This window comes from Canis aureus, chromosome 36 (genome assembly GCF_053574225.1).
Source record: "Canis aureus isolate CA01 chromosome 36, VMU_Caureus_v.1.0, whole genome shotgun sequence".
NCBI classification, from domain to species: Eukaryota; Metazoa; Chordata; class Mammalia; order Carnivora; family Canidae; genus Canis; species Canis aureus.
Window position 1 is genome coordinate 17,557,887 of NC_135646.1, and position 26,965 is coordinate 17,584,851.

A 26,965-nucleotide genomic window follows, 5' to 3' on the forward strand; every position below is an offset into this window, starting at 1 on the left:
ACACAGGCCCACCCTGTGTTTCTAGATTGAAATGCATGCCTAAGAAGCTCATAGTTGGCCTACTGTGGGTCAGATCACACTCCAAACCTAAAAGAGCAGTTCCAGGCAAATGTCTGCTCAACTCTTGCTTACGTTCTCTCAACGACTGAAAGTCTGTGTTTCACACAGCAGCATATGCTTCACTGAAGGGCTATTTATTATATTGAACTATTTTGTGCTTCCTTCCTTAAAAGGAACTTCTTAAAAGGGCCAACTTCTTGGGATATAACGGATGAGTTTATTCATTCTTTTCTATGATCCCTCAAATACATGAGGATAGTTAGCAGGTTCCCTTGCACCCTTTACTCAAGATCAGTCTTCACATTACGTGTTTCCATTTTTAAATAATTACCCAAAAGCTTTGTAAGATTTCCATCTATAGGTGAGCTACTTAGATCACCACATTATGCCATCATATTAGGTTCTTTTTTGAACTGATACACAGCAGCTACACTAAACTAATAGTCTAGAAAATCAAGTTCCAGCCCTGGTATCAAGAACTAGAAGATTCTTTAACTTTCTTTTTATATAAATAAAACTGCATATTTCAGATTACTGGGCTATTAGAATCACCTCACATCATTACTTTGCAGTCTTTCTGGTCTGCTTATGGTTAAATATTGTGTAAATACGTGTTTCACTTATAACATATTTTTATTGAGACTAATAAAGTTATTATACATAAACAAGCATTTTTGCTATTATACTACTCTTAAAGTCTGCACAAAGTCTTTTTTATTGTTAAGGAAATGTCATTTGATCCTTCAAAATTGATTCATAACATCAGAAGAAGGGAAGCTAAAAAGAGAACTTAAAAACTTAAAGCAGTAAATATACAGTTCAGTAATCCTGCCAAAATTCTCTAAGTGAAGTTTCCATATTTATGATGGGGAAGTACACTTTATTTTTAACAGAAAATTATATACTTACAGGACTTTAAAAAGCTACAATTTTTAAAAGCCAAATTTAAGGAAACGCTTATTTACTAAAAATGTTATCTATAAATGTAAGGCATCTATACATGTAAAGGAATTCGTAACAAGTACCTCAATAGAAGTGTTACAAACATTAATTTGATTCCAAGAGCAGCTCCACAGAAGTTCATCTGATTCACGATGTAGCTAATTAAGAATATAAAGTGAGTTTGAGCTCCTGGAAATGCAAGAACCTGCACAGTATAAGATTGACCAAGAGAGTAGCACAGGGCTAGTCTCATCAAATTGTTGAATAGCTCAGTCTCTTGTTGAAATAAAGCAGCTAAATAGTTGCCTAAGCTTGTCAGTACTGAGACATATCCCTACTGTTTTGTTTTGTTTCTCCCTAACCATGGAGTTGCAGGTATTCAGGTGCTTTTCTTTCCATAACGTTTTATCTGATTTTTTAAGATCTCTCCTAAGACAGAGCATACCCCCCTGCTCTTCAAAGAAGCACACGGTTCCCTTTCATTTTAAGAAGCCTACTGCCAATCATTAAAACAAGAACTAACTAGTAACTAGATACACAGACATGGGAACAGAGTCCAGAATCTTGGAAAGCTCTGGGAAACTGTCTTTGTACTATAGTTTATTCCTTCCTTGCTTGTCTGTATGTAGAAGGTCTGATATCTTTTCTTCCTAGCCATTATATTCCCAGGGATAAATTTAATCCCTCAGTAACATGCCTCTTCCTACAACCCTCACAGCTGCCCTCTTTCCTGGTTAAAGAGGTCCCTTTTTTCTTGGACACCTCACTGGATACAAAGAGAAGACTTTCCACATACTCAGCCTCTTTTTCCTTCCAAACGTCTCTCACATCCCTCCCCCCCTGGCTCAGCGTCCTCCTCCATAGCAAGTCCCTCCTGGACCACAAGAAAATGTTTGCTCCAACTCCTCAGGACCACTGCTGCAAGAGTTGAGAGCAAAGGGCTCTGTTTGTTTGGCACATCACAGTTCAGACTGTTACCATATACTTAATTTCATTTGATCCTCCTATGAACCCAGTGATGTCAGTGAGACAGGATATCTGACTTTATAAATGAGAAAAATGGAGGTTGAGCGAGGTTAGAATAGTAAGAAAAACCTGGATTCAAACTGCCAAAGCCCAATGCTCTGGCACCTAACACTCTATAGTATTCCTTCAGAGAAGCCGGTTCTAGCTAGATGGTACGGGGAATGCAATCTGGTTGAATTGATATACACTTAGGCAATGACGCTGTGACACCCAATTAGCACCAAGAGGCATTTGCATTTTTCAAAGGAGATATTTTATAACTGAAGTAGCTTTCTATTTGGTGTAATTTCAGGTATTTTAATGAAATTGCCATTTGTAAGTTGTATAAGTCAAAAATAGATGTATTTAAAAAACAATAATGGTCCCATACCTCTTGGGCATAGATAGCTTCAAAAGAAGCTAATGAGAGAGAGAACACTGGTAGAACTGGGTCCAGTAACATATAGCTAAAGGCATGCTATAATGGTAAAAACGTTCATTGATTTTTTTTAGAATTACATTTTTTGCTCTAAGTGAAGCTTTATTGTAATCTCAAGTTTTAGTGTCTTTTTCCCTCCAACCAAACTTGAAATTTCACACATAAAACAAACATTTTCTTCTGCTTATTCTTCACTGTACTCAAATGCCTACCTAAGTTAACAACACCACCAAACTTGAAAATCTTTTTTTCCCCCAACCTCTGGTGAAACCTCCACACCACAGCTGTGAACAACAAACAAGCACACTGAGGACAAGTATACACACAGTCTGCACACGCAGATCCGCACACAGTAGGTCTCTTTCTCACCTATGCACGTGCATACCCTATAGTGGCCAAAAACTGCAGAAGAGACCAGGAGAAGGAATTTGACACAAGTTACTACCTCCCAACGCCACTTGTTTTTGCCACAGTAAGGTCACAGAGGCATGGATTCCAGAGTGCTCCTTTGAGGTTGAAAATGTGCCCATAAACTGCCTCTTAATGAAATATTCCAAAGAGGCAACATAATTTGGTGGAAGGAAATAAAGGACAATCAGAAATCTTTAAGTTCCAGCTCTCTAACTAAAATCAAATTTGTTTATTAAATACGAAGCCACAGGTAACACCTCAGTTGCTACAAATTATTTTAAACGGCTATCTCAGCGGGCACCTGGGTGGCTCATGTGGTTAAATGTTTGCCTTTGGCTCAGGTCATGATCCTGAGGTTTTGGGATCTAGCCCCGTGTTGGGCTCCCTCCTCAGAGGGGAGTCTGCTTCTCCCTCTCCCTCTGCCCCTCTCCTGCTTGTGCTCTCTTGTTCAATCTCTCTCTCAAATAAATAAAATCTTTAAAAAAATAAAAATAAAAGGCTATCTCAGTCACAAAGGAGCATACAAGACATTTGGGGAGACAAAATTAAGGCTTAAGTTAGACCATAAAATACTTTTTTTTATTGTTTTGTTTTGGGTTTTAAGTATTTACTATTTTATTATTTCATTTTAGTAAGTCTACAACCCATGTGGGGCTTGAAGTCACAACCCCAAGATCAAGAATCACAGTTCTACTGACTAACCCAACAAGGTGCCCAAAACCATAAAATCCTTAAGAATTCTAAGATGGCAATTAATACATGTAACTAAGCAATAGTATGTATTTTTAAAGAGACTGCCAAATTATTTCTCTAAAATTACAGAGCACAGAGAATTTACTTAGGGTTGGGATGCTCTGAAAACACTGACTAGGAAAAAAATAAGCTGATCTAGATCTTGAAAGATTGATAAGAAATGAGCAGCAGAAATATATTCTTTACCTGTTTATAATACTTTATAATTTCCTTTTAATTTTTACATACAACCTCTAAACTTTCCCAATGACACTTCAGAGTAAGAGATCATTTATAACTCTCATTTACCTAGAAAAAAGTATAAGTTGGTAATGGCTTACTAAAGACTTAAAAACATACACACATTAACATACATACATTCATTAATTCATGAATTAATTCATTCATTTATTCCTCTATTCCACTCCACAGCTATCTGAACAGCTATAAAGTGCCACCCACTGGCAGGGGCAGTGGGAAAAGAGTAGTGAATATAACAAAGATTCCCTCCTCTCCTCAGGCAGCTTACATTTTATAACATAGACAGTTGACCCCTGAACCATGGAGGCAGTCTAAAATCCATGTGTTACTTTGACTCCCCTCAAACTTACTACTACTAGCCTACTGTTGACCAAACACCTTACCAACAACACAGTTGGTTGACACATATTTGGTACATTATATACACTATATTCTTACAAAAAAGTAAGCTAGAGAAATGTTTAAGAAAAACATTTTCTTAAAAATGTTTTTAAGAAAATCACAAGGAAGAGAAAACATACTTACAGTCACTATACTGTATTTATCCAAAAAATTTACGTACAAGTGGATCCATGTCGTTCAAGGGTCACTTACAGAATAAATCTTCAGTAAGGTAGGAAGTAGGGACAAGGACACACTAGACAAGTGAAACAAAGAAAGCTCTGAAGGTAGAAAGTACATGGTACATAAGAGAATAGTCAGGATAGCAGTTTCATTACTGTTGAGGTTTGAGAAAGATGGTTTGGGGACATTCTGAAGATGCTGAATATAATGTTTGGTGAATTTGGGGCTGGATTCAGTATATAATGAAAGTAATGGTAGGATTTAACCAGTACTACATTAGTAATAGTAGTATATTATAGTGTAGGGATAGAGTTTTGTTTTTAAGATTTATTTCAGAGAGCAAGAGACAGAGCATAGCAGGGGAGGCAGAGGGAGAGGGAGGAGGAGAAGCAGGATCCCCACTGGCCAGGGAGTCCATTTTGGGGACCCTGGGAACATGACTTGAGCCAAAGGCAGATGTTTAACCAACTGAGCTACCCAGAAGCTCCCAGAAATAGTTTATTATACACAAAATAGTAGTATATTAATTATAATAGCACCTAACACTCATTGATGACTTACTACAGGACAGGACTCTCCTAAATACTTTATATGTATTAACTTGTAAAATTAGTACACTTTGCAGCTCCAATTTCCCAAGAGGAAACTAAGGACAAAGAGATTAAGTAACTTGCCCAAAGCCACACCGATAGCAGAGCCAAGAAATGAAGTGACTCTGCCTGTCAGGAATCCAAATTCTTAGCCAGTCTGCTTAGAACTCATTGCACAGAACAGGGGAGACAAGGGGGAGGCTAAAGTCAAGACCACCAGTTCCTTATCAATTAAATAACCCTGCCTGAGATTTTATGGATTTAAATTTGGTAGCTGTGGGAACGCAGAGAGGAGCAGACACATGAGATGGGTTAAAAAAAAAAAAGAATAAATTGGATTTACTAATAACTAAGTTTTTTAAATGATGGCAAGTTCAAACCAAGAAGACTAGAAGATATTCCTACCAATAGAAATCAGGAAGCCAAATGGAGGAAGCCAATTTGGAGGGAGGGAAATGGAGTGGTTTTAAAACACACCAGATGTTACCAGCATTCTAGGGAGGAAATGCAGAAACGGACTCAGAAAAGATATTAGCTGGAAATATGGAGCCCTTTATGCCTCCCGGTTCAGATATTTTTTGCAAGAGAATGGGTTTAGGCCACATGACTGCTGAGGTCTCTTCTGGTTCTATGACTCTGTAATTTTGTAATTCAATAAGCATAGAATATCTATCCTTAGAAAGTTTGAGATGGAATTTCTTGGCCAAGGTAGTCTTTAGGGGCTTTTGCTTCAGCTTCTGAAACATTCTGCAAACTTCCTCTAAAATATGGTTTCAAAACTTCAGCACCCATGAACTAAAGAAAAACTTTAGAAGGGAAAAAACCCCAACACACTATATTCTGATTGTTTTAAAAAAAAAAAAAAAAAAAGAAAAACATCAAGGGCTTAAAATAGGTGTTTCCCTTTGAAATGGGAGGCTCACTGACAAAATGACTCAAAATGAGGTAATTAATGCAGGACCTATCTTTTTTCTTTTTTCTTTAAGGATTCTAACCTAATTAAGCATCCCCTACCTAAAGAAAACCACAATAAACTGCATAAATTGTCCAAGTACATACTGAGGAAGGTACATACTTCATCACAACCGACCATTCACCCTTCCAGCTGTAAACAGGAAGATGAAAAGAAGTTTAAATGAAAGGGAGTTTTATAAATGCAACGATTTTGGTTCAAGCCTTCTTAAGCTACCTTACAAATGAGAAGGTAAATATTGGTGTGGTTGAGAACCATGAAGAAATAATCACCACTGGTTGAAATATACAGTCTGGTTTTACTCTCCACAATGTAGTCTGAGCTGTACTAAAAATACAGTAAAATTGAGAATGAAACAGAGCCCATCACCATCACTTTGACCGAGGATCTCCCGTAAGCTGCTCTCCAGGTAGCTGTGGATTCCACTAGGGGGCAACAGAGCGTGCTCAGAGAGCGACCTGGGCATAAGGACAGAGTCTGGTTTTAGGTCACTAGTTCAGTGTGCAAAACGGTCTCCATGTCAAAGCCACAATGGATCCCTGAATGCTGCTTCTATTACCAAGCACTTTGTTCTGAGAAAAGGATTCCTGTTTTAAAGTTAAAGTTAGTCATACTGGCATTTTGATTTCTCAATAATACACAAATCCAAATGTTTTGTCATAATAGAGTATCTTCCCATAAAACTATTACACAATTTAATGACTTCCAAATTTTACCAAAAAAAATAATAACTTTTAAAAACAGAATGTACTCTAGCCTTTGATATTTTAATACTTAAATTTAGAACATTTAGCAGTTAAATCAAAATGCACAGGTAAAAAATACACTAATGACACTATCACAATATTTAACAGCTAACATTTGAGCATTTACTATAGACCATCCTATACTTAAAAAGTAATAGTTTTCAGACACTAATCCAGTAAAGACTAACATCATATCCATTTTACAAATGGGCAAGTAAACACTAATAGAGATGAAACTTACCCAAGGACACATAGCTAATAAAGGATGAAACTGAAATGAAACTTTAATATTTGAGTACCATATATCACAAGTGATCCCGGAGGCTAACTCACCATCACTAGATTCCAAGAGATCTGAGCATTTCTCCAAAATTAACCCCTATGATAGTCAAAATTTAGTCAAAGATGGAAACATTCTTTCATTGCACTTTACCACAAAATAAAATTTTACTTTTATATATGTAAAACCATGGCAGTAATTCAATTTACATAATAAGTTATACACTGCTGTATTTCAGTATTATATTGCAATTGCCTTCTACAAACAAGAAATAATAGCAAGGAAAATAATCATTTAAGAAGTTCAATACTCAGGTTCTCACACTCAAAAAAATATCAGCTAATGCTAACCTTTGCAGTGGTTTTGTTAAATGTTAATCCTTAGACTTCTTAGAGTCATTACATATTACAATGAGAAACTGGTAAGTGTGCTCTTACATAGCTCCGATGTGACCCTGAAATTATTTCTACACAAGCAACAGCATGACAGTCAAGTCCTAAAGAGAGAGGACTCACCCAATGAATGGAGATTCAATTTGTGATGTACTTTGGAAAGAATGTACGGCGTGATCAGCTAATCTGAAACATAAGCCATGTTCCTTGTCCTACAAAATCTTAAAGCCCAACTTGTCAAAACATCACCATTTTAGAAGTTTAAAAATAGGATAAGAAACATGGTATTAATGTCCCATTGATGTTATAACAAGTTACCATAAACATGAATCTTCAAGCAACACAAATTTATCTTCTAATTCTAGAGGTAAAAAGTCTGAAATAGGTCTCATTGGGCTTAAGTCAAGAAGTCAGCAGGGCTGTACTCCCTATGGAAGCTCTATAGGAGAACCCATTCCTTTTCTTTTCCGGCTTCTGCATTCTTTTGCTCCCCCTCCCCCATTTTTTTTAAGATTTTATAATTTTTTTAAGATTTATTTTTTATTTACTTATGATAGACACACACACAGAGAGAGAGAGAGAGAGGCAGAGACACAGGCAGAGGGAGAAGCAGGCTCCATGCCAGGAGCCCAACGCGGGACTCGATCCCGGGACTCCAGGATCACGCCCTGGGCCAAAGGCAGGCGCGAAACCACTGAGCCACCCAGGGATTCCCAAGATTTTATTATTTTTAAGTAATCTCTACAACCCAACATGGGGCTTGACTTAGAACTCTAAGATCAAGAGTCACAGGCTCTACTGACTGAGCCAGTCTGGTGCCCCTGGCTTCATTTTTAAACTCAACATTGGACATTCAACTCTTTTCACATTGTATCATACCACTCTCCTCTCCATTATAAGGACCCTTGTATTACACTTGGCCCATCCAAATAATCCAAAATAATCTTCCCCATATTAACATCTTTAATCACATTTACAAAGACCCTTTTTCCCATGTAACATACATCTCACTGGTTCTGGGCGTTAGGATTAGAGATCTTTAGAGGCTATTACTCTGCCTACTGCAGACAGCACAGCATATAATTTGTGCATATTCGGCAATCCCTCTGAAAATTACTAAAATACAGAATATATTTTCCTACAAAACGGCATATATTTGTTAGATAAGTGTAGTCTACAAAGTCCTCAAAGGAGTAATCTAGGACATAGAGAAAGGGACAGCAACACAGGGAAAACACCTTTACAATAAATTAGGTACAGGCTTCAGGCAAAGAGAGTGAAATTTATATAGCTGTGATACCCTGATTCAAAGTAACTTTGTCATACTCCATAGTTCTATTACCAACCTTTTCTTAACAATAGTGCGAGCTATGTAAAAACAGATTCATGCTTACTTGCAAGTCATGAGTTCTCACAATTAGTAATCATAGATACAAACACCAACACGCTGCTTGGCACATTGTAGAACAAAGGAATCTGGAAATTTAAGTTCTAGTCTGATTCTGCCACTTACAACCTGCGGGATCTTCAGCAAGTCACTATTTCTGGGGCTATTCTCAGAAATTAAAAATAGGGATAATAAGTAGCTCCTGCCTGCAGGGTTGCTCTAAAGTAAAATAGAATATATAATTGCCAAGGACGTTCTGGGCCACTGTTACTGCTCCATAAAATGTTAAGTAGTTGCTATTGGGTGAGCTATGTCAGGAGCCTTGGGCAGCCAGAGAAAAGGCATCAGCGTAAAGCTGTAAATTTTTTGGTATTCATCCCAAAGAACTTGAATCAAACAGATACATAAAACTGGAGAATTTTTAAGAGTGATTGTTGCAACTGGATAATTAAATCCCGCTATAACATTTTACACAAATATTAGTTATTGTAAGATGCAAAATTCCAAAGCTACTCCAGTAATATTTTGACAAAATGTAGGATAGAAATAGTGTAACATGGTAAGAAAATTCAGCTCCCCTGTGAAGGGGCTCTACTGGGAAAGCAAGGCAAACAGAACAATAAACATCCCAAAGAGGCATCAATATAACCACACACAGTGTTGGCCCAAGGAATGATGGAGCTAAGACCAAAGGCAAACCACTTCTGGTACCAGAAGTTTTGAAGGCCCTTTATTTAGAAAACTGTGTGATTGTAAGGAAAATACCACGCGATCTCTAATTTCAGTCTTTGCAGAAGTGTACTGGATGGCTCTTCCTTACACTGGTAAATGGCGTCAGTCTGCACTGCTTTCTCATTTGAAATTTCCAATTCTCCTGCTTCCTCCTTTCCAGCTAAGTCATCAAAGGTTCCTAATTGCCATTTCCACCTGTAGTGAGAGGCTTTCCTAGGGAGTTGAGGTAAGTGGGCACTGGCCAAGGCTTAGGTACATCCATCCATGCTTCTTTTGGCTTGAATGCTATATTCTAAATGCAAGAGATTATAAGATAGCCAATTTGAAAATAGGTGAATTGAAATTTTATCTAAGCTTGACATTGTCTCAAAGGATCTTGGGTGAATTTGATGTATCACTAAATATTTGGAAGTAGCACTTTTTAAAAAATTTTTATTTTATTCATTCATGAGAGACACACACAGAGAGAGGCAGAGACACAGGCAGAGGGAGAAGCAGGCTCCATGCAGGGAGCCTGATGTGGGACTCGATCCTGGGTCTCCAGGATCACACCCTGGGCTGAAGGCTGGCTCTAAACCGCTGAGCCACCCAGGGACTCCCAAACTTCTAATCACTTCTTAAACTTAGAAATAAGTAAGGTAAAACAAAGTCTGCCTGAACCTTCTTTCCACAGTAGATACATAAACTATCAGAAAATCTTAATATTGTAGAGACAATATCAAGAAAAACAAAAGTGATGCTCTCTTTTTCACCTACCTTATTTTTAAAAAGGGAGAATGGGAGCACATGCTTTTTCCAGCAATATCCAAAGTGTACATTCTTTTTTTTTTTTTAATTTATTTATGATAGGCACACAGTGAGAGAGAGAGAGGCAGAGACACAGGCAGAGGGAGAAGCAGGCTCCATGCACCGGGAGCCCAATGTGGGACTCGATCCCGGGTCTCCAGGATCGCGCCCCGGGCCAAAGGCAGGCGCCAAACCACTGCGCCACTCAGGGATCCCCCAAAGTGTACATTCTTGTCTGTTCCGTAGTACAATACCAATTAGGCTCCATGTACTTCACATGAAAGTGCATTAAGGGGATGGGTAGACCTGCACCCAAACAGCACTAATCCTTTGCTGGGGCTTTAACTGTCTACCTCATATTTTTACCTGATTCAGTAGCAGTGAAGTCCCTTTAAAACCGAGATTACATATAATAAAAGCTGTTTCTGTGTCTAGTAAATGGATTATAGTTAAAAGGGCACTCCCAGGATAGTTAAAAAATTCTCTAAACAGAAGAGCTCTGTAGGACAAATGATTTCCCTAAGCACTGTTCATGGAAACATTCTTCCTGTGATTAGGCTTTGGATAAGGCTGGGGTGAGACATTTTCTTCTGGCCCTGCCTAACTTTTTGGTGTTTAGTTTTAATACACTGGGCATCAGTGAAATCTTAGAAGGGAAGACCTTCTTCATTAACAAATAGACCAAATGCCAAACTATTTCAAAATGAGAAGATGGCTATAGAAAAGCAGAAAGTGAAACAGAAATCCAGAAGTGAAAGTCCTCCAGTAAAGTTACCAATGTAAATAATATGTGATTATTTACCAGGAGACCCAGCAATAAACAGGAAGTCTGCATCAGAATTATGTAGAGCAGGAGTCAACTACAGAGAGTGAACCTTTCTTTTTCACTCATTAATTTAGTAAGTGTTCTTTGAGAATCAAGTTTGGGTAAGAGACTCTACCAGATATTATTAATAAGAGGAACGTAAAGGAAATAAAAATCTTCTGGTCCATGTCATCTAGAACTTACAATCTATTTAGGGAAATACGTCCCTTATGAAATAAGTAATGATAAAACAAAACAAACCAGCAAACCAGGGCTGAGTTCCAACAGAAAACAGGGAAAATAAATGGATAGAAGGTCTGCAAAGGCAAACGTAAATTTGAACAGTCCAAAAAAGATCTTACAGAAAGGGAAACATGTAAATTTTACCTGAGTTCAATAAATCATTTACTCATATTCTAATGCAGTTGGTTCACACACACATACACACACACGCACCTCCCTGACAGTACAGAAAAGCGAAAAAGAGAAACATGTATACACATAAATTAGCCTAGTACAAACAGTGCTAAAGATGCACAGGAAAAGAAACTCTGAAGCAAGGATCCCTCGGGAATAGCCATAGTCCAATTCCAGAGGACACATGAACCATTGAGGAGAGGAGCCCAACACAGAAGCAGCAATAAAACAACACGTCTCAAAAGCAAAAATTCAGCGTATGGCCGCTGAAATTTCCTCTCACACCTTTTCCCAGTTTACCAACAGAAGAAAAATCTTATTAAAATAAGATATTTGCCATGGGATTATTCCCAAGTAGTTGGCAGACTGTTCTAACTTCTTGGAACATTCAATTTAGTGGGTTGTTTTTTGTTTGCTTTCATTTTTTTTTTTTAACTTTAGCCATGAAAACAAAGACTATCATGAAAGACCCTTGTTTGCCCGCTACTTTGAAAAAGAAAAAGAAAAAACCTTCACCATAGTTCCTCAAAAGACTTTTCTCCCACTTGTATTCTATTTTGAAACACATTCAAATCACAGGCATGGAGTTGAATATTTAGCAAGGGCCAAGAATAAACCCCAGAGCCACCAATGGCAATGAGAACTCCAACAGCCTTGAAGCCTGACACTAATTTACTGAGACGCATCAGGAGCTCTTGGGAATGAAGTGTCTGCTAATTAGGCCACCATGAACAGATTCCTAAACCTTGACAAAGTTTTTCCAAACATCTGATGAAGTACATTGATTTATGGGCTGTTCAGGTAAAACCTGAACAGATGGTATCTTTTAATAATAATTGACACAGGAGTTTGTTAAGGATTTCAATCTTTAGGAAGCATACAGCTTCCTTTATTTGCAGAGGCAAACAAAGGGAAGAGTATGAGTCACCTACCTTATCTTTGTCTTCCACAACATCTGCCAAAACATCATCTGGATCCAGGATCCCTCCATCTGTGTATTCTAAGTGATGAATCTTCACCCAGTAGCCAGGATCCTACGGCACAACAATCGACAAGTGTCATGACGCAAACTTTTTTAAAAATACATTTTAATTTAAAAACTAAGTGGACTCATTAAACATATGTTCTAGTAATGAATGAAATGTGTGAACATCACAAATAAATGTTACCTCTATCTCGATAAAACCTTTCACATTTTTATCCTATTTCAGATAAATACTTAAAGATACTACTTCATCAATTATCCTGGAAGGTAAATTGCAATGCAAAGATAAAGCACCACAGTTATTTGAAAGCATATTCAAGAGATTTTTTATAACTTCAAATCCCAACAATACTTGTGGGGGAAAACCGATCTTCTAGAGGGTACTCTTTGAAATGGGATTAGAAATTCAAACTGAGAGTCCCAAAGCTGTAGGTGGGGGGCGGGGGGGGGGGTGGCAAAAGGCAGAAATCTTCGATGGCAATCGTTGTCACTTTAGAATCTATCAATGGGATGGGGTAACCCCTGACCTCTTCATCTTTCTAAATCTCCACACTCCATGCATGTCCTCAACTCCAAGATTTCAGATGACTTATAGAGCAAGAGCTCCACACAGCATGAACTTGAACTGTGTTTGGAACTGAACGTGGAGTTCAGTGACCTGGAATAGGGATTTAGTAGATTTCCAAGTACTATTTTAAAACCCTGCTGAGGAATATAAGGCTTAAGGAAAACAATTATTTTCTCAATTTGATATGTCACTACATACTCTGATGTTAGAACTCAGAATTAAATGATGTAGCTCATTGTTACATCTGTATTGCCTACTTCCAGTAAAGATATGAAGGTCAATCAGAATAATGAGACAAAAACATGAACCAATGAATGAAGAAAAATATTAGCAACTTTATCAGAATACCCAAGCTATCATCAATTTGGCTGACTCTTAGAAAGCTTCTCAAAGTGGGAACTTTTCTAGCTGCATATAAAGCACACAATAAAATGTGCACCAGTTTACAAGAAGAGAGGGAAATTCTTCTCGGAGAAAGTGCTAAGCCTTTACCATAAGAATCTTTATAAAGGATAAGAACTAACACAGCCCATAGAATTCAAGTGCAATTTTACAAAAACTAACAGAAATGATTGTCACGCAGGCTCTTCCTTACCTGTCCCCCAATAAAAGGCAAGGACCTATTATTAAAGTAATGCTTTTAAAACACCTATGCAAAGGGCTACTGAAATGTGGCCCAACTACATAGCTTTTCAGTAATCTGACTTGGTAAAGTCATAGGCTTAAAAAATCCAAAGAAATTCTCCTTAGCTAGGCCTCTGACATTTCAAAATTGTTTTCTATAGAGTATCTGAAGAGCCATTCCATGTAAAATGAAAGAAATTTCTTTGCTTCTAATAATAGACTTACAGGTGGAAACACTAATGATCAGGAAACTTTAACTACCTGATTCTCTTGCCTAGAGAGATCACAAAGATATGAGCAGACACTGTATAACCCGGTAAAAAAAAGCACAGCACACCCATCAATCAGATTCTTTAATCACAGACCTTTACTAATTCAAGATGATTGTGCTATAAAAAGGTAAGCTAAGTACAATAGACTAAATTCTAAATAAGGAGAATATTAGGGTAGACAAAGCACTATGTAACAGTCACTGGACCATACAGAAAAGAGACAACTCCCTCAGTAATCTTTGGGAATTCAGTCTTTTGGCTACGGCCATGCCACAGGCAACGTATTATTTCCAAATATACCCAGGACTTCTAATTGAAATCTATAGGGTATTACGTTTTCCTCGAAAAATTGCCTTCTTACAAACGGAGTTCAATTTAATTAATTTCTATTAACATCCATTGAGTTAGTTTTTGATATTCTACAGCACTAGAGATGAAATCTGGTGATTCTAACCATTGTTTGTAAAAGGTGATGTATTCTAAAGAGTTTGCTTTTTTATATATATATTCAATTACTTAAAAGCAGACATTTATTAAGTTGTCTGCTTTTTTCTCATGCTCAGTTTGTAAAACCACATTTTATCATCTAAGACTGAGGTAAACAACTACCCCCCACACTGCTGCGGAAGTTAAAGTGTGCCTATTCTCCTGCCTCGAGGTACGAACAGAGAGGAGCAAACCAAAGACTGATTTAAAAGAGGAAAACTCAGGAGGTAACAGGGGGCAGGATCTGATCAGTAACAAAGGGAGGAGCAGACAGGTGGCAGCACGATGGAGCTGTTAAGTCACTAAGCGTTCCGCTATCATACATACTTGCAGGATCTAAGACCTTCTGGAAAATAAGACCTGGGAGTTGGCACTACAACATTTATCTAATTGTCTAATTGTGATTCAAAGGAGTACAGAACTTATGTCTTACAGAACTAAATCAAATAATAAACTTATTTTGAACGTTTTAGAATCATAAACTCAATCCAAAAAGAAATTTTAAGTGAAATACATGGTACCAGAATATAAACAGATGGTTTGCAATTCTAACATCACAGTCTCACATGGATAGTGCCATTTTATACGCTCCAGAAAGGAGTAGACTAATGATGAGCACATATTCAACCCTGAACAAAAACAGACAAGCTATATCAAAGTAGTCTCAGTTAATATTTTACATGCCCAAGGGAGGTAAATCAACAAACATAGCACGTACCAACTGTGATCTTGTCCCTATGGTATTTTGGCCATGGCACTATAGATCACTATAAGAATATAAATACAATATTAGCAGCTGACAGCCATTATAAGACCATAAATTTACTCTGACTCCTTTATGTACGTAAAAACTTCAACCATTACCTTGCAGTCAAGATTTTGCATTTAATTTACTTAGTTTTATTACCATCAGGAATAAAACTGATCAAACATGAATAGATGTTCACATATGTGTTTTGTTTCACACAATTAGTCACTTGGAAAAGTTTACGTTTTTTTTTATTTAGGACAGTGACATTAATTTACCTTTCTTTTGTACAAATATCTGTAATATGTAAAACTTAAATTATTTTGAAAATATCTCTAATAAAGGTGTTATACAATATATCTTATGACTTACATCCTAGTTTCTTAAAGTATTGAAAAATAACATATTGTTTCCTCTATTTCTGATAGTATCTTTTCACAAATTTTTAAATAACACACAGTTAACTTAAACACTACTGGAATTTTAAACTTAAAAATAGCCACAAGGATAAATTGGAAAAGGGAACAAAAACGAAGGCATTATGGAAATAAGACAGTTTGATAGAGAACTTATAATGATCAATGTAGAAACCGTTCCAAAGAGGCACTGATGTTAGCAGCAATAAATGTCCTTCACTATGAGTAGATGACATGAAATTTGACCCTACTATCTTAGAAAATCTCCACTGGCCAGAGTTCCAAAGAACAATAATCTTCCACCTGCAGTATTGGGAGAGGTAGCCTGGTAAGCCAGAGACTAAAGTGTTATTAACTACCAAGCACTGAGATTATGTCAATAATCAAAATAAGGAAAATTTGGATGTTTCTAAGCAAAATGCTTCTTGTCCAAAAAGAGAAAAAAATAGCCTGCAAGGACAGCTAAGCTCAAAAGTGAGGGAAGCACTACAAAAGAATAGCCAAGGTTGGAAGAGAGCTGTGTTTATCAGTGTTGGCCACTTACAGAGCTCAGTTATGCAACTGGCTTCTTGATGACTTTATGTTTTCATACAAATAATCCTACTGAATTTGGTGGAATATATCCATAAAATGAGATTGGACCATTTTGATCATTGATCATCATCATCATCATCATCATAGCAGATAACTTCAGGGGTTACTATAGGCCAGATGGTATAGGTACTGTGATTTTTATATGATTAGCTTGTTTAACCTCAAAGAGCCTCATGAAATAGTTATAAGTCCATTTTACAGACAAGAAAAGAAAGGCATGGGTAGGTGAACTGACTTACCCAAAGTTAGATGCTTAATAAATAGCAGAGCCAAGATGTTCTTTTTTAGCACAGAAAAAAAAGTGTGTGTGCCTGTATTCTAAATTTTAAAAATTAACAAGAATCACAAGTACCTAAGAATAAGGCAGAGGATCAGATCCATCTCTGTTGCTACTAAGTATATTTATCCTGGCAAGCCCCCATTACTCTGGGCCTCAATAGTAAACATGGAGGCTCTCTAGCCTTCTGCACAATGCAGCATATGCAAGTCCAAGTGTAGAGGACACAATAGGGCAATAATAGAAGGCCCAAAATCTTTCCCTAAGTGTGTCCAGTATTTTACAGGTGAAAGAAGCTCAGAATATAATTTCTCACAATCATGGAATTAAAGGTTGGAGAGGCAATGGAAAAATATCTTCCTGCCAAGAGCATACAGGAAACCTGGGGCATCAGAAATTACATAGAGGATTATGAAGTTTTCCATCCATGCACATTTTAACTACTTCTATCATAATCCTCTGTGGTTATTCTTCTGTCCACTCTGGACCAAAAGAGAGTAAGATGCCCCAGATTTGTACCCTGAAAGGAGATAGCAATCAGAACTGGTCTAGAGACTGTTTGGGGCAAGAGTCTCTGAATAACCAACCACACACAGTGTAGGGAGAAAACAGTTCCTGAAAATGATGCCTGAGCAAAGCCTAGCAGAGCAGCACTGACCCCTGACAGGATAGAATTAACCAGAAAAGGCAGTAATAAATACTGAGATTATGAGCTGGCCCTGACTTAGACCACTCGTCCAACTTCCTGAAAAAGATTAACCAATGGAAATTTGAGAAAAGGGTATGAGAGAAACATGAGTTGATGCCATTTAATCAAGTATGTTTATGAGGAACTCAAGAACTAGAATGGCACCAAGGGTTTTTAAATGCTGGGTTGAAAGTAATACCCAATAAATTAACAGAATTATAAGCCTCAATTTATGATGGTGAATCAGTCCATCTATAAATTTACTCCTAGCTTTAAAAATCTATGATCCTACCAAAAGAAACTTGAGATAGCCATACCAACATCAGATGAGGGAGACTAAGAAACATTACTAACGGTAAAGGGGAACATTTCATGATGACAAAAGGGTCAATCCAATGTTAAGAAAACAATCCTAAACCTATGTACCTGATAACATAATTTCAACATATATTGACAAGATGGGCAGATTTAAAAATAAATAAGTGAATAAAGCAATCCTCCTAACCATAGACAAGGGTTACTGGAGAGAAGATTGGGAGGAGGATGGGGTAAATGGGTGATGGCTATTGAAGAGGGCATTTGTTGTGATGAGCAGTGGGTGTTGTAAGTGATGAATCACTAAATTCTACATCTGGAACTAATATTACACTGCAGGTTAACTGAAATTTAAATAAAAACTTGAAAAAGAAAAAAAAATCAGTGAGACTTTTGATAGGAAACAAAGATATAAATCACCTGACCAACACAACTAATGAACCGACCTTATTTATATTCCATACATACATTATTCTGTACCCCCAAGATACTAGAAAATACATTCTCTACAAGTATGTGTGTAATTTATAACTAACTTCAAAAGTCTGGAACCTTTCAGAATATATTCTCTGACCAAAGCCAAATCAATTCTGGAAAGATATCTTGAAAATGCTGGCTATTGGAAATTAGGAAATACATTTCTGAATAATCCATATATCAAAAATAAAGGAAATTAGAAAATAATTTTTAACTTAGAATAATTAAAACAACTAAAAAATTTATGAGATGCAGCTAAAGCAGTGCTTAATGGCAAATTTATGGCCTTTAGTGCAAATATCAGCAAAAGAGAAAAGCTAACTTCAAGAAGCTAGAAAAAAGAATAGCTAGTCAAATCAAAACACAAAAGGAAGGGAATAAAGAGCAAAAAACAGAACAAAGTTGGTTCTATGACAGGCTTGATAAAATTGACAAATACCTAGTAAAACTGATCAGAAAAAAAAAATTTCCACTATCAAGGAAAAAGGCAAGCAATACCATCATAGTTCTTACAGATATTAAAAAGACTTGGTAAATATTCAGACCTATAAAATTGACAATGAACAAATTCTTTGAAGAATATAGCTTACCAAAACTGACAAAAAATAGAAAACTACAAAGACAATTAAATTTTAAAACTTTCCCATGAAGAATCAGATTCAGATCACTTCACAGAAAGTATCTTCCTATTTTAAGGTAGAAAGAGTGTCAATCGCATACATACGCTTCTCAAAATTAAAAGAGAAAAATGTTCCCATCCCCCTTTTTATGATGACAACATAACATGGATACAACACCTTACAAGGATATTACCAAAAAGTTTAAAATTTATAAAAATTTTCATATGGATACATAAGCAAACATCTTATATAAAACATAAATCAAAATTCAGTGATATATATATAAAGGAAGATATATCATGAGCAAGAGGGATTTATTCCCTTAATGCAAGAGTAGTTTGAAATTCAAAAATCAACTGAGATTATTCACCAAATGAATAAGGGAGGAAAAAAAGGATAAAAATTAGATGACGATCACAATGGATGCACTTGAATGGTCACCATCAATTCACAATAAAAAGTATTTTAGCAATCTCATGACATAACACTGTGAATCTCAAAGCATAACACTGATCAAAAAAGAGCCAAATACAAAAAAGTACATATTCTGATTCCATGAATAAGCTCAAAAACAGACAGAATTAATTCACAATGTTAGAAGTAAAGAAACTATTCACCCCTTGAGAGGGAAAGGGCCATGAGTACAAAGGAGCACAATGGGGCTTCTGGAGTAATGTTCTATTTCTTGATGTGTGTGCTGGCTGCACTTATTTGTGTACTTTTCTGTAGGTATGTTGTACTTTAAAAATGTTTAACATAAAGGGGTTCTTGGGTGGCTCAGTCAGTTAAATGTCCAACTCTTGGGATGCCTAGGTGGCTCAGTGGTTGAGCATCTGCCTTTGGCTCAGGGCATGATCCTGGGGTCCTGTATTGGAGTTCCACATCAGGCTCCCTGTAGGGAGCCTGCTTCTCCATGTCTCTCATGAATAAATAAATAAATACAATCTTTAAAAAAAAAATAAAGTCCAACTCTTGACTTCACCTCAGGTCATGATCTCAAGATTGTGGGACTGAGCCCTTCATGGGGCTCTGTGGTAGGCATGAAAACTACTTAAGATTCTCTCTCTCCCTCTGCCCCTCCCACCACCACCACCCCAGGCTCCTGTGCATGCTTTCTCTCAAAAAAAACCGCCACATAAAAATAAGAACTTTCTGCTTCAAAAAAATGTGATTTCTTCTTTCAACTGAAATGTGTATTTTCCCTTTACACATGACCATTTCTACAGTTAAGTAAATGAAGACCACTAAAAAGCTGTCTACAAGTTTCCTTAGAAGTAGAAGGACAAATCTTTAGGCAAATGAAAGAAAGGAATGTAGAAGTCCCAGAAGAAAGGGAGGCCCAGTTAACCAACCAACAGAAAATGTAGCTCACTGACCATCAATTATTCAAAACTTGCAAGATCCAGAGAAGAGATTTAATGAAACCACAGGCTTCAATGAGTCAACAGTGTGACAAATATGTTAAAAATGTTACCAACATCTCTGGCTATGATAATAGTATTGTGTCCAGAACAGAGTAAGTAATAATCTCCTCCTATGCCAAGTGATCACCCACACTTAAAGTATTTTTTTTTCAAAATTTAAGAGAAGATCATTAACAAATGAGAGAACATCAATATGGGGATGGAGTTAGGCCAGCTCACTGGTGGTAAGACATGATTTACTTTTGTTTAAACTAGAGAACACACAGGAAAACATGTTTGCCAATTTCAAACATAGTAGAACCACAGTTTATAGGGCACTGAGCTCTTCAAGCTATCAAAGACAAAGATCTCTTATTAAGATCATCCCTGATAATCCATCAGGGAGACAGCATATCAGAGACAAAGTCTCTCTCAAGTCCAACATGACTTGCTTTTCAACCAGGACAGGCAAATTACTGCATTTTTAGCTAAGTACCAGCTAAAGTGTGTGGATTATATTGGAGACAACATTCTGTGAAAAATGCTTATCTTAAATACTTAAAATCATACTCAGGCCAGAGACAGACTCACACTACAATAAACATAAGGGAATTGAGATGAGAGGTAGTAGCAGAGTCATTTTGGGTTTCCTCTGCAATACATGCTCATGGCTCATGTAAGTCGAATTAGCTACACTACTCAAATTCTTAAACCCCTGTTTTTCTTTGGTTGAACTTTTATAGGTGAATTTCTAAAAGTTAAATGACTATATCAGAGTCCCACCCCAATTAAAAGGCTGCCATGCACAGGAAAGATCTAGCTTGCTCTGTATGGCTCTGGAAGAGTTACATAAACAATAGAGAGGTATACTGAATCACAGCATAAGAAAGATCTTTCAGAAAGAGCTATGTAAGAATGGAGTGGGCTGTATGGTGAAATAGTGAGTTCTTCATTCCTGTAAGGAGTCAAGTATCTTGAGCCTTCTCTCAAGGAGGTTATAGGATAAGAATTGTGTGATTCTAAAGAGCCCTTCCAACTCTGAAACCTACAACAGCTAGAGCCTCACAGCTCCTTTGGGCTTTGAACCTAAAGTTAGAAAACTCTTCACAAGAAGAAATCTCTGCTATATCATAATAATGTTCTCCAGTAAGGAATATAGTTAATGGTGTTAATAATAGCATAGTATGGTGACAGATGGGAGCTACACTGGTGGGCATAACGTATTGAGTTGTTGAATCACTATGTTGTACACCTGAAACTAATGTAACATTGTGTGTCAACTGCAATTCAGTTAAGAAATAAAAAAAAGTTTTCAGAAGTTCAGTGTAATTCCACAATTACTATGCAACTCCAAACAGAAAGTCTGAGCAAAACGCCAAATTTTACATTTTTCAATCTATCAATTATTCTTGTGTCTTGCTTTGTAACCTGACAATTCACTAATTTATAGTCTTTAAGAAAAAGGGTCTTCTACATCCAAAGTAGCAGAATTACTCTGATAGAGGAACAAAATAAAAGCATGAGAATTTTATATTACTTACATATAAACGGCTAATTTCTCATTCTAAAACAAGTCCTTCCCACTCTTACCCCCAAATGTGGGGTTTTCAATCCTTGACTAGTAAATCTGTTAAGTTAAAAAAACTCAGAGGAATTCACTGGCTCACAGACCATCTAGACCAGCTCTCCCATCTTATTGGAGGTGAAGGAGACAACACAATACACAAAGATTAAGCCATAAAGAAGGTTGTGGCTGGTTTGTGATACATTATCTTCAACAAAAATAGTCTCAGTATAAAAGTACCAACAATTCCAGGATAAATTTTCAATTTTATTCATAATCCAAATTCTGCTGATACTACAAATTATCCTTTTCAAGCAGAGGGAAAAAAACTAAGCATCAAGGCATATACTTCACTTTCTAATTCATATTATCAACAAAATATTTTAAAAGAATGTTAATCACCTCATGTAATTTTTCATTCAGCTTTATGAGGTAACCATAATCTCAGCAGTTTTCTTTGTGTAAAGGACTTTAAAGGTTCATTTTTCATTCTGGAATTAACCTAAACTTTTTGGAGATAGAAAAAAAAAATGTCCAGATACCTAAGTTATTTCTTTTCAATGAAGGGCAATTTTTAATTATTTTCAAATCTACTATCTACACCTTCACAGCACACTCTCTTTACAAGACTGTGGAAATTTCCTTTTTCTATGGATCTAAGTGTTAAATGTATAAAAGCATAAACCTTATTTAAATCTTTAGGATTAAATACATTATAATCTTAAAATCAAAGTTCTATCAGGAAAATCAATGTTAAAGTCTGAAATTAGCAAAAATTGCACTTGTATTTAATTCATACATCTATTTCAAAAGTTTCTCAGTATGAAACATTTCCAAAACATTAAACCATTACTAATTTAGTAATGCTGAAATCACATTTCAAAACAATTTTAAAGAAAACAGCTGATTTTTTTAATCCTGCTTTCCGTTAATTGTTTTCAGTGAAATTTTATAGTCCAAAGACCTGGATGCCAAGGTTTTAGAAGCCTGTGTGGTCCAAAGGAATGCAAAGCTTACAGCCAAAGAATGGAAGCAGTCATGTCACCAAGGAGAAGGATAAGCTATATATTTTTTTAAATTTATTATAAAACCCTAGAAAGTATTTTGCTACAAAATGAATTTTAATAGGACTTTGAGAATACAAACTCATACAATTCAAACCTTACTTAACACAGCCAATTAAATCCTAACATTCTTGCCACTATGACGCTGGCATCTGTGTAAGGTAATTCCAAAGAATAGCTTTGACAGATACTGTTAGTTGTGTATCTTTATGTATATGTATGAATAAAGGAGGTTTAAAGCATTCCACAGGTAACCACTATGGCCTCTAGATCTTTACCCAAACACAAAGTTTTATGCTCCATCACTGAGGAAATTATGACGTAGAAAAGAAAATTTTAATTTACATCAGAAGAGGTACTGGCTGGCAGGGTTTCTCCTGTGCAGCTCTAAGAGAAACATAAAGGCCTCATCAACTTTATTCCTGCTCAGTGTTTATGAAACTTCTTTTCAGCAGGGCAGTAATAGGAATGGTGAAGGATTAGCTGTCTCTGACAGTTTTGGGATACTATTACCCACTACTATTAACCTTGTTTTTCTGACAACAGGGCCATTTCTCCCAAATGCTATAGATGGATTGCTGGTGAAACTAAAAGGAACACAGAAAGACAGGTAAGGAAGCAGGAAAAGCAGAGCTCCAGTACTCCCTGTTCAGAGCATTTGAACCAAGCTACCCTATCCAACCCAGAAAGCAAGTAGTGATGTTTACAATCAGCCCTCCTCCCCAGCCACTCCTCATAGGCCGTTAGGGGAATGTGTGCCTCCAAAATGAGGGATACAAGAAACAAAAGGACCCACCAGAGAAGATATGGGAAAGGAATTCCCACCAAAAAAACAGTGATAGCAATTAATATCATAGTCAGGCAGGAGTTCAGGAGGCAAGTGATCTTGATAGGATCAGAACAATGAAGAGCTCCAGCAATGTCATCAAGGAAGCATACAAAAAATGTTAGATCTTATGATAGTTTTAAATCTCAAGAAATTGGCACTACAGAGTCATTTTATACAACTATTAGGAGAGAAAAGAAAGCATGAGACTCAAAGAAGACTAAATAAAATAGATTAGCTCCAGGAAAACAAATGATTGCACAACACAGGAAGTAATCATAATTACTGGCTCAAGAGTAAACAATATCTGTATGGTTACTGTAGTGAAAACACTGAATATTGGGTTAACCAAAAATTCCAACAATTCTGGACAACTATGGGGGATAAAAAGTGAAGAAGGTATAAGAAAGTTATAATTTTCAAGTACCCTAATAGGATTTAAACAGATTGATGAATAAAGGGCTAGTAGTAAGTTTTTATCTACAAATAAAATAAGCTTCTTAGAAGCTTAATGGTGGGAGTGTCAACAAGTCACTGTTTTTAGTTATGGGCCTTTTAGCACTATGTGACTTTTCAAACTAGAAATGGGCAAACTATGGCCCACAGGCCAAATCCTCCCATCATCTATTTTTGTAAATTTAGCTTAGTGAAATGCAGCCATGCTGCTTTCACACGACAATGGCAGAAGTAAATAGCTGTGATGGAGATCATACAGCCTACAAGGATAAAAATACTTAGTATCTGGCCCTTTACCAAAAAAAGGTTGCCAACTTCTGCTTTAAACTATACGCAAGCGGCGCCTGGGTGGCTCAGTTGGTTAAGCATCTGCCTTTGGCTCAGGTCATGATCCCACGTCCCAGACTGAAGCCCCAGATCCCAGCTCCCTGCTCAGCGGGGAGTCTGCTTGTCCCTCTCCCTTCCCCTCCCCTCTTGTGTTCTCATTCTCTCTCAAATAAATAAATAAATAAATAAATAAATAAATAAATAAATAAATAAAATCTTTAAAAAAATAAATCATGTCTAAGAGTTACTTTGATTGTAAAAATTGTGGCCCATTGTATTTTCCAGAAGCAACGTTTAGGCATCCGTTTTAGTCTATTTGAATGTTAACTCCTCTCTAAATAAGCATTTGCACAGTCTTAACTCTTTGACTTCAGAAATCATCTTTTGACTTTGATATCATAATGTCAATGAAGTGTATTTAGGGTCCCCCAAACTTTCCCATCCTTCCCTCTCCCAATATTTTTATTCAAACATATTTCCTTGAATGGCTACTTTTATCTTTAATGAAAAACTTTTATTTTTATTTCTATCACCTGAAGACTGAACCTCTCCACTCCTCAGAGTAAAAGAGGACATCACAGTTCCTACTCTTCTCTCCCTCTGCCCTTTTACTTTCCATATCCGTCATATCTACCTTTACTTTTACATTATCAAAGTTGAAAACATTTACATTCCCTTCTGTAATGATAACCATACTTTGTCTATAATTTGATTCCACAAGTTGAAAGCCAATGGCCAGTACTGACAGTTATGGCAGCCAAAAGAATAGTGTTCCCTGACAAACCAAATAGGAAATGACTGTCTGTCATTTCCTACAGTGCTAATGTCATAACCCCTAAGTCATTCAAACAAGAACGTTCAAATATGTTCTCCTTGTTACATCTACCCTTTGCCAGGAATTATGTTAGGGTACTCAGATATATAAGCTATAAGGATTGAGCTCAACATCAAAAATGTGTAGTAAATTATTCCAAAATATACTTTTATAATATTTCCTATATGTATTATATATACAATTACATATATGTGTATATATATATGAATGTATAAACACACTATATATGTATATAGGATCACAAAAACGCAGGTGGATATAATCATTCAATAGTAAAACAAATTATGCCCAACTTTATATAGGCAAGAAATAATCATTCTCTTTGAGAATGAGCATGGTTGCTTTTGATAGCAAAGTAGAAATATGCTATTAAGTTTTCTAGGATAATTATAAATGCCTGGTATCTAGAATATGAGAAGTCCTTCATATAGCCCAATAGTAATATAAAAGGATACTAGTTATTTCCTATTCTTCCTAGAACAAATTACCACTAACTTAGTGCCTTAAAAAAAAGTTTTTATCTTAATAGTTCTATAGGTTTTAAGTCTGATGTAGGTCTCACTGCACTAAAATCAAGTTGTCAGTGGAGCTGAATTCCTAGTTTGGGGTCTTTAGGGCAAAATCCTTTCCTTGGCTGTTTCTAGCTTCTGATGGCTTCCCACATTCTTTGGCTAATGGCCATCCTCCTACCTTTAAAGCTAGGATGGCCAGCCCAATTTGACTTCTTCTGTTTCCTTCTTCCACCTATTAGAACTCTTGTGATTATACTGGACCCATCAGAATAATGCAGGACAACCTCCCTATCTCCAAGTTAACGGACTAGCAATCTTAATGCCATATGCCACTTTAGTTCTCTTTAACTATGTAACATAACATGTACACAGCTTCTAAGGACTAGGAAGACAACTTTGGGAAGCCATTATTTGCCTAGCACCAGGGTCAAATACTGTATATTGTCTTTTTTTTGTTGTTGTTTTTAAGAGGTCTTAACAGCTCTATTACTCCAAATTAGAAACAAGTAAAAACCAGGGTGTTAGAAGACCCATCTCAGAGTTGTGTTTGGAGTGAAAAGGGTTATAATTTAGGTTAAGTAACTAGGAAACTAGGAGACACATCTTCAGAAATTTTCAGTGTTATTTTAGAAGACTAGCCTTCATGAAATGTTGGGTCACATTCAACTTTTAGCCTAATATTCTAGGGAATGTTACCCAAGAGCAACATTAGTTTTTAAACAGCTCAAGAAACAACAAAGATATAAAATCGAGATTAAAAAATCTGGATTGAAATAAAATCTAAAATTGAGTCAGTGATAATTTAAAGTAAGTCAAACAGTAATCTGAAGCACAGAGACACTAACCAGTCAGAACAGATTCTAGCTAAGGAAGGCCAAACTGATGTCACCAGCCAGCTACATCAGCCCACCCATTTGACCCCTAGAGCCACATTTACCAGTAGGAAAGTATTTTCAGCCAAATTTTCTCTTCTCTATTCTGCTTACTCAGTCCTTTCATATTGTAGAAATTATTAGATTGCCTCCATAGTGAGTAATGTTTCATAAACTTGGAAGAAGACTTATTTTATACCTCTTTCCACAATGGACATGGAAGCTTATCATCAAATCGTCCCTTGCTTTCCTTTTTCTATACAAGAATAACCAAAATTTTAACTTTCTTCAGGACTACCTCATTAAGTATACTTTTTCTCATTTTTCTCTGAAATTTTTACAAGTCTTTTACATGCTAAAAGGCAGGGTCCAAAACATAAAAAGCACAGTTGAAGTCACAATGGGAATATCAAGATTTTACTACAAAATCAATGCCTTTTCACTCTTTGCGACTCCCTGTGGAAAGCAGGAGCTGACAAAAACAACACAACACCACCACCACAAATAGGTAATA

The 26,965-nt window shown here is 36.5% G+C and overlaps 1 protein-coding gene across 5 annotated transcripts in view; it reads right to left on the reverse strand.

Moving 5' to 3' along the window:
- The window catches only part of PARD3B (par-3 family cell polarity regulator beta), a 979,753-nt gene that overhangs the window by 825,869 nt on the left and 126,919 nt on the right, over positions 1–26,965 (reverse strand). For all 5 annotated transcript variants that reach the window (XM_077885333.1, XM_077885331.1, XM_077885334.1 and 2 more), the window contains exon 2: positions 12,455–12,556. In XM_077885333.1, coding sequence (XP_077741459.1) covers positions 12,455–12,556 — 102 coding nt within the window. The remainder of the gene's footprint in view (positions 1–12,454; positions 12,557–26,965) is intronic.